Consider the following 13,834-nt stretch of genomic DNA (forward strand, 5'->3'; position numbering starts at 1 on the left):
ATAAGAAAATGTGAAATACTCCCATTTGTGACAACATGGAAGGGCCTTGAGAATATTATGCTAGATGAAATATGGCAGTCAGAAAAAGCTAAGAATCATATTTCACTTGAGGGATATAAAACTGAAACCCAGGCACAGACATCAGTAAGGCAGTTACCAGAGGGCAGGGGGTGAGGAGGACAACAGAAGGTAAAGGGGGCCAAATAAATGATGATGGAAGATGATTTGACTCTGGGTGGGTGGGGGTGGGGAAAGCTGAAAGGCGCAGGGATGGTGCCCATGTGGAGCATGTCGTCAACTGTTATGGAAACAGGTGTTTCCAGGGAAGGGATGGAGAAGGCTGCCAGTGCAGGGTTTTCAAAGGGTTAAAGGGCCTAGGAACATCTCTTCCTGGCAACACAAAAGTAGTCTTTTGTTGGGAAGCCTATTACTGCTTTTCCCCCCAAGTCCTCTCAAAGCAAACTATTATACTTTATTTCCTTCATTTTGTTGAGTAGAAACTACAGAGATTTTAACTATTGCAGTTTATAGCGGGCCTTAAGCAAGGGCTTGTTTATTATTCTTGGAGAAAGCAAGCTGCGTAGTCTTGGTTACAATGACAGACATAAAGTTGTCTGTGATCAGGAATGGCTGGAACAGATTCCCTTTCTTTGTGTTAGTTCCTCCCCAGGGTTTGAAAATTATTATAAAGAGAAAATATTAACTAAAATTAATTATAAAGGGAAAGTATATCCTGTTCCTTGGTATGTATACAACAAGTTTGCCATAAAAGTAAACTGAATGGGAAAAATGGTAGAAAACTAGCATTTAATGTAAACCGTTCTTCCAGGTTTATAATAATTGCCCTTTAATGCTTACTGACTACCTGGGTTGCCTTTTTGTACATGTAGTTTATAGTGTTTACCAAGTACAAGAGTGTATACCAGTTTTGTTTTGTTTTTGGTATACTGTATTTGGTTAAAACTTGCTTTCTTGTATTACCGTGCTTTTCCTCCTAGTATGCACGTTTTCTCAAAAAGAGGGTTTCTTTTTTTTTTTCTTCCATAGTGCCTAGTACTATGTGAGGTAGAGAGGAAGTAAATATGCTACATTTATTGGGTGACTATATCACCCCAATAACTTTCTTTGAAATCAGTAGCTTAACCCTGTCCTGTAAATTTATTTATTTATTTATTTATTTTTACAGAGACAGAGAGTCAGAGAGAGGGATAGACAGGGACAGACAGACAGGAACGGAGAGATGAGAAGCAGTCAATCATCAGTTTCTCATTGCGCATTGCGACACCTTAGTTGTTCATTGATTGCTTTCTCATATGTGCCTTGACCGCGGGCCCTCAGCAGACCGAGTAACCCCTTGCTGGAGCCAGCGACCTTGGGTCCAAGCTGGTGAGCTTTTTCCTCAAACAGATGAGCCCGCGCTCAAGCTGGCGACTTCGGTGTCTCGAACCTGGGTCTCGGCATCCCAGTCCAACGCTCTGTCCACTGCGCCACCGCCTGGTCAGGCTGTGTATTTATTTTAACACTCCATGAACAATTTCATTGACTGTTAGAATGAGTTTAACGTGGAATCCTCAGCATTTCTTGGGTTTAGTATTTGAACTATAGTTTTTTTTTTACATTGTACCATTACGTTCAAAGGCTTTGATAGTTTAACTAAAGTCTTATCTCCTGTATCTAGAAGAAACTATTTCTTTGGTGTATTTACTCAGGCTGTTATCAGCTGAATAGCATGTTTCTTTGCTGAGTGCAGTTAGACGTTCAAGTTTGGTCAATGTGGATGTCCCAAGTTGTTTGGTATTTAAACCTATTTTAATATACCATCATCTCTACTTCTAAGGCACAAATTTTAAATTATATGGGATCGTCTCTTTGGTGTCTGATCAATATGCATTTTTAAAATTTTGGTAGGAATGGGTGGGTTAGTCTCAAATGTTTCTAGGAAAAACTGTTACCTAGAACAAATCTAGAAGGAACTGGTAAGCTGATATATACTTAATAGCTTACTTACTGTAACTGGATACAAATGTACCTGTATTACCCTTTGGGAACTAGGTCAGATTTTGACACTAGGTATTAGTGTGAATGCGCTACATTCTGATAAGTGAATATTGGTAATTGTTAGAATACTTTTATCAGTGGAAAAAGGGACAGTGAGGTTTTCAGTATTGCCTAGTGAAAGCAATTGAAAAGAACAGTAAATAGAGGAGAGTGCCCATAGTTACTCTGTCTCTAAGATGGGGTGGTTCTTTACATTGATCCAACTTTTAATTACATTTAATTCAATATAAAATAATTCTTTAAAAAAACGGGAGGTCCCTTTTGTTTGTGTCAAACTTTAAAACCCTTTTAAAGGGAGGATTGTATTTGTGAGAGAAAACTTTTTTGACTACATCTGCATTTCAACTGTGTGTTTTTAAGAAATATTCATAAATGTAATGATTAGGTGAGTGTTTATCAAGCAGTTACAAAGAGTTGCATGGCACTTATACATTTTTTGATTGCATGTCTGATCTTTATACCTGTGACCCTGGTCATCTCTGACCCTCCCTCAGTAAGTGTTTATAATAGAGTTCGATACCTAGAGTCTAAAGCTTCAATGTGCGATCCTCCAGTGCAGTGCCCCTTTCCACATTAATTGTGAAAAGTTGTTTCATAAAGGTAATTTAAGGTGTAAAGTACAGCTATCTGAGATTTTTATCACTCGTGTGTCATTTATCTGTGTATTAAACTGGAAGGTGGAAGGGGGACATCTTAAGCCTTTAATAGATAACTGAGTATTGTACATGGATGTCTTTGCTAAAAAGAAGTTCAGATACCCTGTATATGTTTTCCTATCTAGTGTGTCTGGTTACTGTTGAACAATTTAATTTGCTCAACTTACTGGTAGTAACTTAAGCTAATTGCAATTATATGAATGTTTTAACAAAAGAAAAGTCATCCTTGTTTATAATTACTTGATTGCTGTGAGTGGCAAGTGTTTTAGTTTTGGCAGTAGTGGAATGTTTTGTCTGGAAAGAGGGACACAGGTCTTTTAGAGTCTTTACCAAGAAAACTGCACAGGTAATCAGCATTGACTCAAAAGATTGTTGGGTTCCTAAGAAGCTTGAAGGCACTAGATAAGAAATAGGAGCCTTTCTTTGGTTGCTGGAATGGTTGAAAGGCATAGGGTTTGAGGCATTGCTGTTCTCTGGATTAGATAGGATTAGAGCAGAAACTCTGACTTCCTTTTGTTTGTTTTTTCCTATATAACATATTGGATACTGTATATTGCCCTATTGGATTACATGTTTCTTTTTTTGATATTTCTTTCAGTTTTATATTGGTTTCAGGTGTACAGCTTAGTGTTAGAGAATCACATACTTTCTGTATTGTTCCCCTCAGTATTCCCAGTATCCCAACTGCTACAATGCATAGTTATCTCCACATCCTCGCCAACACTTGTTATTTGTGGGTTTATTGATGATAACCATTCTGACAGGTGTGAGGAGATAACTCATTGTGGTTTTCATTTGCATTTTTCTGATGTTTAGTGATATTGAGCATCTTTTCATATGTCTGTTGGCCATCTCTATTTCCTCTTTGGACAAGTGTCTATTCAGGTCCTCTGCTCACTTTTTAAAATAAATGGATTATTATTTTTTTTATGTTGAGTAGTATATGAGCTCTTTATAAATTTTGTATATTAACCTTATCCGATGTATCATTCGTGAATATATTTTCCCATTTAGTAGGTTGTCTCTTTGTTTTATTAGTGGTTTCCTTTGCTGTGCAAAAATTTTTTAGTTTGATGTAGTCCCATTTGTTTGTATTTTTCTTTTGTTTCCTGTGTCCTAGGAGATACATCAGAAATGTCACAAATTTTACTGCCTGTGTTTTCTTCTAGGAGTTTTATGGTTTTGAGTTCTACATTTAAGTCTTTAATCTATTTTGAACTTATTCTTGTATATGGTATAGGAGATAGTCTAATTTTATTTATTTATTTTTGCTTGTGTGTTCTTGCCTCATTTGTCACATATTTATTGACCATATAGAGTAGGTTTATTTCTGGGTGCTCTATTCTGTGCCATTGATCTATGTGTCTTTTTATGCCAGTACTGTCTTCAAACTGACTTCTTCATTGACATTCATTTTGAGCTGTATGATTGCAGTACACTGTTCATGTATTCAGAACCAAAAGGAAAAGAGAAGACATACATAGACTATTTTAGAGGTCTGGGACATACCTGTGGGCTATGTGCATGACATTGTTAACCCTGGACACTGGGGCCTTTACTGTTTCTGGAAAAGAGACACCATTGTTTCAGGTTTATAACACTGTCACTACAGGAACTCACTTTGTTGGAGGAGTGATTTTGGGACGAGAAAGACTTAATAGCAAATTAAGTTAAGGATCAGGAGTCACTTTTGCAGACTTATTTTATTCTCTTCTAAACTAAAAAAAAATTTACCTTGGACCTTTGGAGCCTCTTAGAAACTTATATGTATTTAACATTTCCTGATCCAAACTTTTATTCCACAGTTAGGCTTGACGGCGCCTGGTTCTTTGGAGCTATGCAAAGCTTTTTTTTTTTTTCAGCTTAAAATCAAATGGGGGAGAAAAATGTATACATGAAAAGACAGAGAATAGTATAAAATAAACACTATTATGTCATCCCTGTTTGCTGTAGTACTGTGTATTAGAGTTTTGTTCTGACAGCATAATTATTAAAATTTAGAAGTTAATCATTTTATGTTTATCATTAGTGCAAGATGTATATTTAGAGAGCTACTGTGTTCATGCTCTGTTGTAATGGGTTTGTTTTGTCAATCATTTGATTCTTTGTTTGCAAGCAATAGAAAGAGACAGTCCTAAGCAAAATGGGGATTTTCTACTTTTCTATTTTGTTCTCCAGTTCATTAGATTCCACATATTAGTGAGATCATACAGTGTTTGTTTTTCTCTGTCTGGCTTAATTTCACTTAGTACAGTATTCTTCAGGTTTATCCATGCTGTTGCAACAGGAAAGATTTCCCTCTTTTTTTTCTTTTTATTTTTTTACGGCTGAGTGGTATCCAGTTGTGTAAATGTACCACAGCATTTTTGCCCACTCCTCTGCTAATGGGCACTTGGGCTGCTTCCATATTTTGGCTATTGCAAATAATGTTGCACTGACCATGGGGGTGCATATATTCTTTTGGATTAGTGTTTTGTGTTTCTTGGAATATATTTCCAGGAGCTGGAATAGCTGGCTCATAAGGCTGTTCCGTTTTAAATTTTTTGAGAACCTTCCATACTGCTTTCCACAGTGGCTGCACCAGTTTGCATTCCCACCAACAGTGAATGAGGGTTCCCTTTTCTCCACATCCTCACCAATGTTGTTTGCTGATTTATTGATGAGAGCTGTTGTAACAGGTGTGAGGTGATATGTCATTGTTTTAATTTACATTTTTTCACGTGTCTATTGGTCATCTGTTTCCTCTTTGGAGAAGTGGCCATTCAGGTCCTTTGCCCATTTTAAATTGGGTTGTTTGTCTTTGGTGTTGAGTTGCGTAAGTTCTTTTACATACACTGCTCACAAAAATTAGGGGGATCAGGGATTGTGCAGACACTCCAGTACTTTCAGCCTTTTGTTAGTGCATTTCCACCAATGAAATAAAAGTTGATGTTGCATCTCATTTGCATAATTGAATAACTTCTTTTTTTTTAGTTGCTTCGTATTCATTTTGAAATGTCCCCTAATTTTTGTTAGCAGTATATTTTGGAAATTAACCCCTTATCAGATATGTCATTAGGAACTATGTTTTCCTATTCAGTGAGTTCCCTTTTCATTTTGTTGATAGTTTCTTTTGCTGGGCAAAAGGTTTTTAGTTTGATGCAGTCTCATTTGTTTATTTTTTTCTTTGTTTCCCTGGCTCAAGGAGATATATTAGCAAAAATATTGCTGTGAGAGATGTCCAAGATTTTACTACCTGTGTTCTCCAGGGTTTTTATGGTTTTGCAACTTTTATCCATTTTTAGTTTATTCTTGTGTATGGTGTAAGTTCGTTCTCTAGTTTCATTTTTTTGCATGTACCTGTCCAGTTTTCTTAACACTGTTTATTGAAGAGACTGTCTTTACTCCATTGTATGCCTCCTTTGTCAAATTTTTTTTTTAATTTTTTATTTTTTTACAGAGACAGAGTCAGAGAGAGGGATAGACAGGGACGGAGAGATGAGAAGCATCAATCATTAGTTTTTCATTGTGCATTGCGACACCTTAATTGTTCATTGATTGCCTTCTCATACGTGCCTTGACCGCAGGCCTTCAGCAGACTGTGTAACCCCTTGCTCGAGCCAGTGACCTTGGGCTCAAGCTGGTGAGCTTTTGCTCAAACCAGATGAGCCCTTGCTCAAGCTGGTGACCTTGGGGTCTCAAACCTGGGTCTTCTGCATCCCAGTCCGATGCTCTATCCACTGTGCCACTGCCCGGTCAGGCTCCTTTGTCAAATATTAACTGACTATAATGGTGTGGGTTTATTTCTGGGTTCTCTGTTCTGTTCCATTTATCTATATGCCTGTTCTTATGCCAGTATCAGGCTGTTTTGATTATGATGGCCTTGTAGTGTAGTTTGATATCAGGTAGCGTGATACCTCCAACTTTGTTCTTTGTTAAGGTTGCTGAGGATATTTGGGGTCTTTTCAGGTTCCATATAAATTCTTGGAATATTTGTTCTGGATCTGTGAAATATGCCATTGATATTTTAATAGGAATTGTATTGAATCTACAGATTGCTTTGGGTACTTTTATGGACTACCCAAATGGACATTTTAATGATGTTGATTCTTCCAATCCATGAACCGGTATATGCTTTTATTTATTTGTATTTTCCTCAATTTCTTTTTTCAGTATCCTATAATTTTCTGAGTACAGGTCTTTTAGCAAAATGGGGATGTGTTTGAAGGGAGAGTAGGCCAAGCTTCAGAGTGAAACGACAAAGGCAGCTCTGGGTTCTCAACTGGCAGAATTGAGGCCTTTCTCTTTAGGATGATCCCTTAGGTCAGTGGTCCCCACCCCCTGGGCTGCAGACCGGTACCGGTTCATGAGCCATTTGGTACTGGTCCGCAGAGAAAGAATAAATAACTTACATTATTTCCGTTTTATTTATGTTTAAGTCTGAACAATGTTTTATTTTTAAAAAATGACCAGATTCCCTCTGTTACATCTGTCTAAGACTCACTCTTGACGCTTGTCTCGGTCACGTGTTACATTTATTCATCCCACCCTAAAGGCTAGCCCGTGAAAATATTTTCTGACATTAAACCAGTCTGTGGCCCAAAAAAGGTTGGGGACCACTGCATTAGATGACAGGCATCCCTAACTTTGAAGTGCCTTCTTTTCTATTCAAGATGAAATACCCAAGGGAGAGAGGCTTTATTGGTTCCAGTTTAGATAAGATTTCCCTGCTTGATCAAATTACTGTGGCTGGAGGGGGTAATTATGATGATTTGCTAAGTAAGAGGAAGGGTGGGGAGAAGAGGGATTGAATTGAATTACTATTCTGCAGCCCTTTGTGTAACAATTAATACAATATATTCTTTTTTAATTTTTTGATTGGCTCAGTGGTAGAGTTTAGGCCTAGCATGTGGAAGTCAGGCTTGATTTCTGGTCAGGGCACACAGGAGAAGCAACCATCTACTTCTCTAACCCTTCCCCTCCCCTTTCTCTCTCTCTCTCTCTCTCTCTTTCTTTTGCTCACTCTCCAGCAGCCATGGCTTGAATGGTTCGAGCAAGTTGGTCCTGGGCACTGAGGATGGCTCCATGGCTTCATCTCAGGTGCTGAAATAGCTCAGTTGCTGAACAGTGGAACTGGGTGGATGCTGGTCGGGGTGCATGTGAGAGTCTTTCTCTGCCTCTCTGCCTCCCTGCCTCTCACTTAATTAAAAAAAATTTTTTTTTAGTCAAACAATATAAAACATACAGTTTTGATAATTAAAAGCATTTCTTGAATGCTACATGAGTGACTAGGATCATAGTGTTTGGGGATCTTAGCAAAGCAGCAAGAGATAGTGAAATGTAACTAGTAATATGAATATGTGATTAATACTATATCTGGGGGGATACTTTACCAGCTTTGGCTTGGGGGGAAATTTTGGAATGCGAAAGGAATAGTGCACCTCTGTTAAAAATAGAACAAAAAATGTTTATCTCCCATCATTCATATATGTATGTGGCCTCCCAGTGCCAGAGATCATTAAGTATGATTACATATGCCAGTGCACACTATGTAGAGTTGCCCATGTGAAAAATAGGTTCATCACGAGTGTGGAAACCTATGTACATACAGTTCAAAGCATCTGCTCTTGTAATTCTTTGGTGGGTGTAGGCAATGGTGCTCACTGGAACTTCTTCGTTTAGCTATGTGCTAATATTTGTGGTTATCCTTGGACCAGTATAATGTGGCTGGAGCTCCCAAGATAAATTTTGTATATTTCACACAATTCATAAGTATTTTAGGTTAGCATCTAAACAGGCACTTCCAAATTTGAAGCTTTATTAGTTGCATTTTGTGAAATATGGCACCATACTAAAATTTATTTTCTATATAGGTTACCTTGTCAAGAAACTCCTTAAGAGTAGCTCCTTTTCGGTTCACCTTCAGACTATTCTGCACAGTGTGGGTTTCATGATTAGAAGCTGTCGTACCCCACCTTCCCCATAGTACACCTGTGCCCAAATATACTAAAAGCACTTATTTTTTCTCCTCTAGCTCCTTAGTAGCATAATCTAGGGCAGCGGTTCTCAACCTGTGGGTCGCGACCCCGGCGGGGGTCGAACGACCAAAACACAGGGGTCACCTAAAGCCATTGGAAAATACATATTTATTATACAATACATTTTTAAATAAAATATGTATTTCCAAAAATACATATTTATTATACAATACATTTTAAAATAAAATATGTATTTCCGATGGCTTTAGGCGACCCCTGTGTTTTGGTCGTTCGAACCCCGCCGTGGTTGCGACCCACAGGTTCAGAACCGCTGATCTAGGGTTATTCTGGGTATATCTAACCATATTTTCAAATTCAATCAAACAATTTAAATGAGATTTAAACTATATAGTTATCCTTACTAAGACATGGGTTATTAAAAAACTGTTGGTTAATGTTTGAGTGAGTGAGCTCTTCATTAGAATGTGATGTCAAGCCTTTTGCAGCTGAACTTTTCCAGCCTGAACCTCCACCTGTAAACTTAGGAAGAACTTAAAGAATTAAACCAGTTTACAACCAACTACAACCTCCTGCCTCAGACAAACACACATATCAGCAATCATCTCTCCATCATGGTTATTATCACCATTACTGCTTATCTTGGTAAAATATTATCTAAAAGAGTAGGCGTTTGTTATAAAACAAGAACACTGTTGTCCACCGCTGAGTTAACTGTTTCACCAAATAATTATATCAGTATATCTATAAAAGTGATCTTGTATAAATTAGGAGGCTTACTTTTAAGGTCTACTCCAAAAATTCCAGGATAGTATGTCTTTTATATTAAGCAAATGATGGATTTTGATAAAAGCTAGTTTTGTTTAAATAATGCTTTATTGGTTGTTTGCCTTGAAGTTACCGATCCTTTATAACAATTTAGTAAGCATGTATTAAATGTAGTGATTTATAACAATTTAGAATTAAATAATTGTAATGGCAAATTAGCATTTTCCTAGGATCTAAACAAATTTTTAAAAGGCTGAAACCAATACTTTTTTTTTGGTCTGTAATCCATGTTTTAGGTTTCTTCCATCAGACTTGGTGATAAACTTGCACAAGTGTGAAATAATAGAGTATGTACCAGAAGGTGTATTGTAACATCATTTGAAATGACTGAAGATTGGAAATACTCAGAGGCCTCTGTTATGAGACCAATTTAAAATATTATCTTCCCATATAAAAAGGAATATGGTTTGGTGTAGCCATTAAAAGGATGAGATGGTTCTTTTACAAGGTTATGGAATGAACTATAAGATTTGTTAGATAAAAAAAGCAAACCAAAAATAAATAAATAAATAAAAACAAGCTGCCCAGGTATATATAGTTTGCTAACATTTGTATATATGGAATAAAACAATATATAAATATGTGTTTGTGTATGCAAAATTATCTCTGGCTGGACACAGGACACAGAAACCTGGTGGTAGCTGGTTGCCATGTAACAGGGAACTAGGGCAGGGTTGGGTGTGGGCTGTGAGGAAGACTTCACTTGTTACTGTGGCATCCTCTGTGCCTTTGTGTTGGATGCAGATGTTTCCTATTAAAAATAAATAGTCAAAAATGTTCACCTGGCCTGACCTGTGGTGACGCAGTGGATAAAGCGTCAACCTGGAAACACTGAGGTTGCCGGTTCAAAACCCTGGCTTGCCTGGTCAAGGCACATATGGGAGTTGATGCTTCCTGCTCCTCCCCCTTCTCTCTCTCTCTCTCTCTCTCTCTCTCTCCCCTTCCTCTCTAAAATGAATAAATAAAAAAAAATTAAAAATAATGTTCACCTGTACCCTTGATGGTATCAAGTGAAGGAGTTATTGCTTAACATGCCCCTTTCTTTCTTCCCATCTTGCCACCCACCTGTCATCTTGTAGACAAAGGGCACCACTGTCAAGTCATTTTTGTTTTAAACACACATGACATACGTAGCCTTTAAACAGGGACTTCTACGCTTTGTACAGTCAAAACCATGGACATAGATAGGCCTTTGCTTTTTTGAAGGACTTTATTTTTCTGGAATTTTGGTGAATTCATCATCGGTAATGATTTGGTAAAATGTAAATTGCACTCATTTTGACAAACATTTCCTTGTGATCTAATTAAACTAGTCATTCTCAAGAGATACAGTTTTAATGGGTGTTTTTTAATATGTTCCACGAAAATACTGTTAAACTTCTTGTTGCAAATATATTCCTAGTATGTGGTTTACTTTAAAAATTTTAAGATTGTATAGAAGTTTATATCTATAATTGATTTATGTTTTCTCCCATTCTTTTAAACTTAGAAACTAGAAAAATTATCTGGTCACTTAGTATTGTCTGTTTTGTACTTAATTTTTATCATTTGACTTCAAATTTTGCTTTTATTGGTTGCTTAGGCATCAGCTTCAGCGAATGGAAGTCTCATCAGGAGTTGGTAGAAGTATGATTCTTTATGATTCTCAGCTTTAGAGGTTCTTTGACCCAGCGTCTTCCTTTATCCAGAGATGAGTGGATTCAAGGGATCTGTTATTAACCAATCTTACAAGACTGATTTATAAATTTAAAAATTTGAGTCTCAGGAGGAGATTTTCTAGTTGATGAGTCAAAGTCACAATATAAATTTTAGGTCATGAAGTTGCTTGATACACTCTTTGGGCATTGGGAATTATGAATATATCAAGTTAGGGTAACTGGATAGATTACTCTTTTCTGAGTTAGGAATTGTCGTTATTGTCATTTAGAATATCATGGATAATTATTTAGATTGCTACATGTCCTACATCAGTGGTCCCCAACGTTTTTTGGGCCATGGACTGGTTTAATGTCAGAAAATATTTTCACGGACTGGCCTTTAGGGTGGGACGGATAAATGCACAAAATAAAATTATGCAACTGGCATAAAAACTGGTATTTTTCAATATAATTGTTGAACTTACAAGACAAGCGTCAAGAGTGAGTCTTAGACGGGTGTAACAGAGGGAATCTGGTCATTTTTTAAAAAATAAAACATCATTCAGACTTAAATATAAATAAAACGGAAATAATGTAAGTTATTTATTCTTTCTCTGTGGACCGATACCAAATGGCCCACGGACCAGTACTGGTCCGTGGCCTGGGGGTTGGGGACCACTGTCCTACATAGTGCCAAAGACAGAGTGACAAATAAATTGTTCCCTGTGCTTTTTTTCACTTTGGTCTTTTTAGAGGGGATAGGTCTCCCTGTCTTCCAGAAACCTGAATTCTCCAATTTTCATGTCCTATCAAGCATAATCACTCAAGTGTATTATAGTGAGGAAAGGAGAGAGGATGGCAAAACTTGTAAAGCCTCCAAAGGAGTATTCGTGGTAAATGCTTCACATTTTAGCAGGAAAACAGTAATTCACTTTGGAAGGAAAAAATATTCCTTGTCATATTTACTGTTAGGCTCAATTTTCCCACTTATATTTCAGGGAGGAAACAATGCTGGCCACACAGTTGTTGTTGATTCTGTGGAATATGATTTTCATCTTTTGCCCAGTGGAATAATTAATCCAAATGTTACTGCATTCATTGGTAAGTATAAAATGAACCACTTGAGAATTTTTCCCTCAATTGATAATAGTGTTCATTTTTCATTATCAAACTGATTCCATCTCTCATTAGTCAAATGATTAGTCTTGACCTTGGTACCTTCTGGAATATACCTAACTTCGACTATTTTACAACTTTTTAGATCTTTTAGCACTAACGCTTTGGGAATCATTGTTTTGCTTTTATCTGTGGTCATTGGCAATTTTAATTCTATAAAGATCTATTAGGTCATCAAATGTTTTTCAAGCATACTGATGCATAATAAGAAAAACAAGAAGTCATTGTTTTATAAATTGATTTTGAACCCTTATAACTAATGATGCAATCTGATATGTCCTATTCTGTTGTTTTTTTTTAATGCTAATCACAACCCATTAAATTGATTTTATTCCCACTAAGGGTATGATTCCCAGTTTGAAAGACACTGTGACCTGGTTTCATTTGCCTAAAACTACATAACTAGTTTTCACAGAAATTTTAAATTATAATGAGTGTAATTTTAATGTCTTTATATTCTGTGTATTATGTTCAGTTGTGTATTTACATTATACTACTGTTTAAAACTTAGAGTCCTTTTGGTGCTAATTCCTTGATAAATCAGAATGTCCTAGAAGTCAAAGTCCCTCAATCTTCTGTTGTTCTGGATAAAGGGTTATTGTAGATGTTTACTAAATTTTAATATCGTTGTGTATGTCTACATTATAAGTATGGCTGTTTAAGATTGGATTAATTTGTTTTCCTTCAGGAAATGGTGTGGTAATTCATCTACCTGGATTATTTGAGGAAGCAGAAAAAAATGCTCAGAAAGGAAAAGGTATGAACGAATGAGTGTGCTTTGCTGGGTAATCAGTTATGTTTTCTGTAAAGTTTTATACAGATTTCCTGTGAGCCAGTTAATATTTTTAAAATTGCAGGTTTTTTTTTTTTTTTTTTTTTTTTTTTTTTTTTCTGAAGCTGGAAACAGGGAGAGACAGTCAGACAGACTCCTGCATGCGGCTGACCGGGATCCACCCGGCACGCCCACCAGGGGGCCATGCTCTGCCCCTCCGGGGCGTCGTTCTGTTGCGACCAGAGCCACTCCAGCGTCTGGGGCAGAGGCCAAGGAGCCATGCCCAGTGCCTGGGCCATCCTTGCTCCAATGGAGCCTCGCTGCGGGAGGGGAAGAGAGAGACAGAGAGGAAGGAGAGGGGGAGGGGCGGAGAAGCAGATGGGCGCTTCTCCTGTGTGCCCTGGCCGGGAATCGAACCCGGGACTTCTGCACGCCAGGCCGACGCTCTACCACTGAGCCAACTGGCCAGGGCCAAAATTGCAGGTTATTATAAGACAAGTTTTTTAAAGTCAGTTGTTAAAATTGTATTAATTAAAGTTAGTGTTTAAACAAAGACACACATAATGAGGTCATGTGTAAGTCTTGGCTTATTTTACACATTGGTCATCTGTAAACTTGATCTTTAGGGAGCTAAAATTACTATATCTTGGTGGCAGAACCCTAGGAAATGTATGAGTTCCTCCTGTCATTTGTACTCAAGTTAGCATTACCTGTCTGCCCAAACCAGAAATC

The 13,834-nt window shown here is 37.3% G+C and overlaps 1 protein-coding gene across 3 annotated transcripts in view; it reads left to right on the forward strand.

The window, feature by feature from the left end:
* The window catches only part of ADSS2 (adenylosuccinate synthase 2), a 76,178-nt gene that overhangs the window by 2,777 nt on the left and 59,567 nt on the right, over window positions 1–13,834 (forward strand). For all 3 annotated transcript variants that reach the window (XM_066381825.1, XM_066381815.1, XM_066381831.1), the window contains exons 2-3: window positions 12,153–12,255; window positions 13,019–13,087. In XM_066381825.1, the coding sequence (XP_066237922.1) occupies window positions 12,153–12,255; window positions 13,019–13,087 (172 nt within the window). The remainder of the gene's footprint in view (window positions 1–12,152; window positions 12,256–13,018; window positions 13,088–13,834) is intronic.

Source organism: Saccopteryx leptura, chromosome 1 (assembly GCF_036850995.1).
Source record: "Saccopteryx leptura isolate mSacLep1 chromosome 1, mSacLep1_pri_phased_curated, whole genome shotgun sequence".
Classification (NCBI taxonomy): Eukaryota; Metazoa; Chordata; class Mammalia; order Chiroptera; family Emballonuridae; genus Saccopteryx; species Saccopteryx leptura.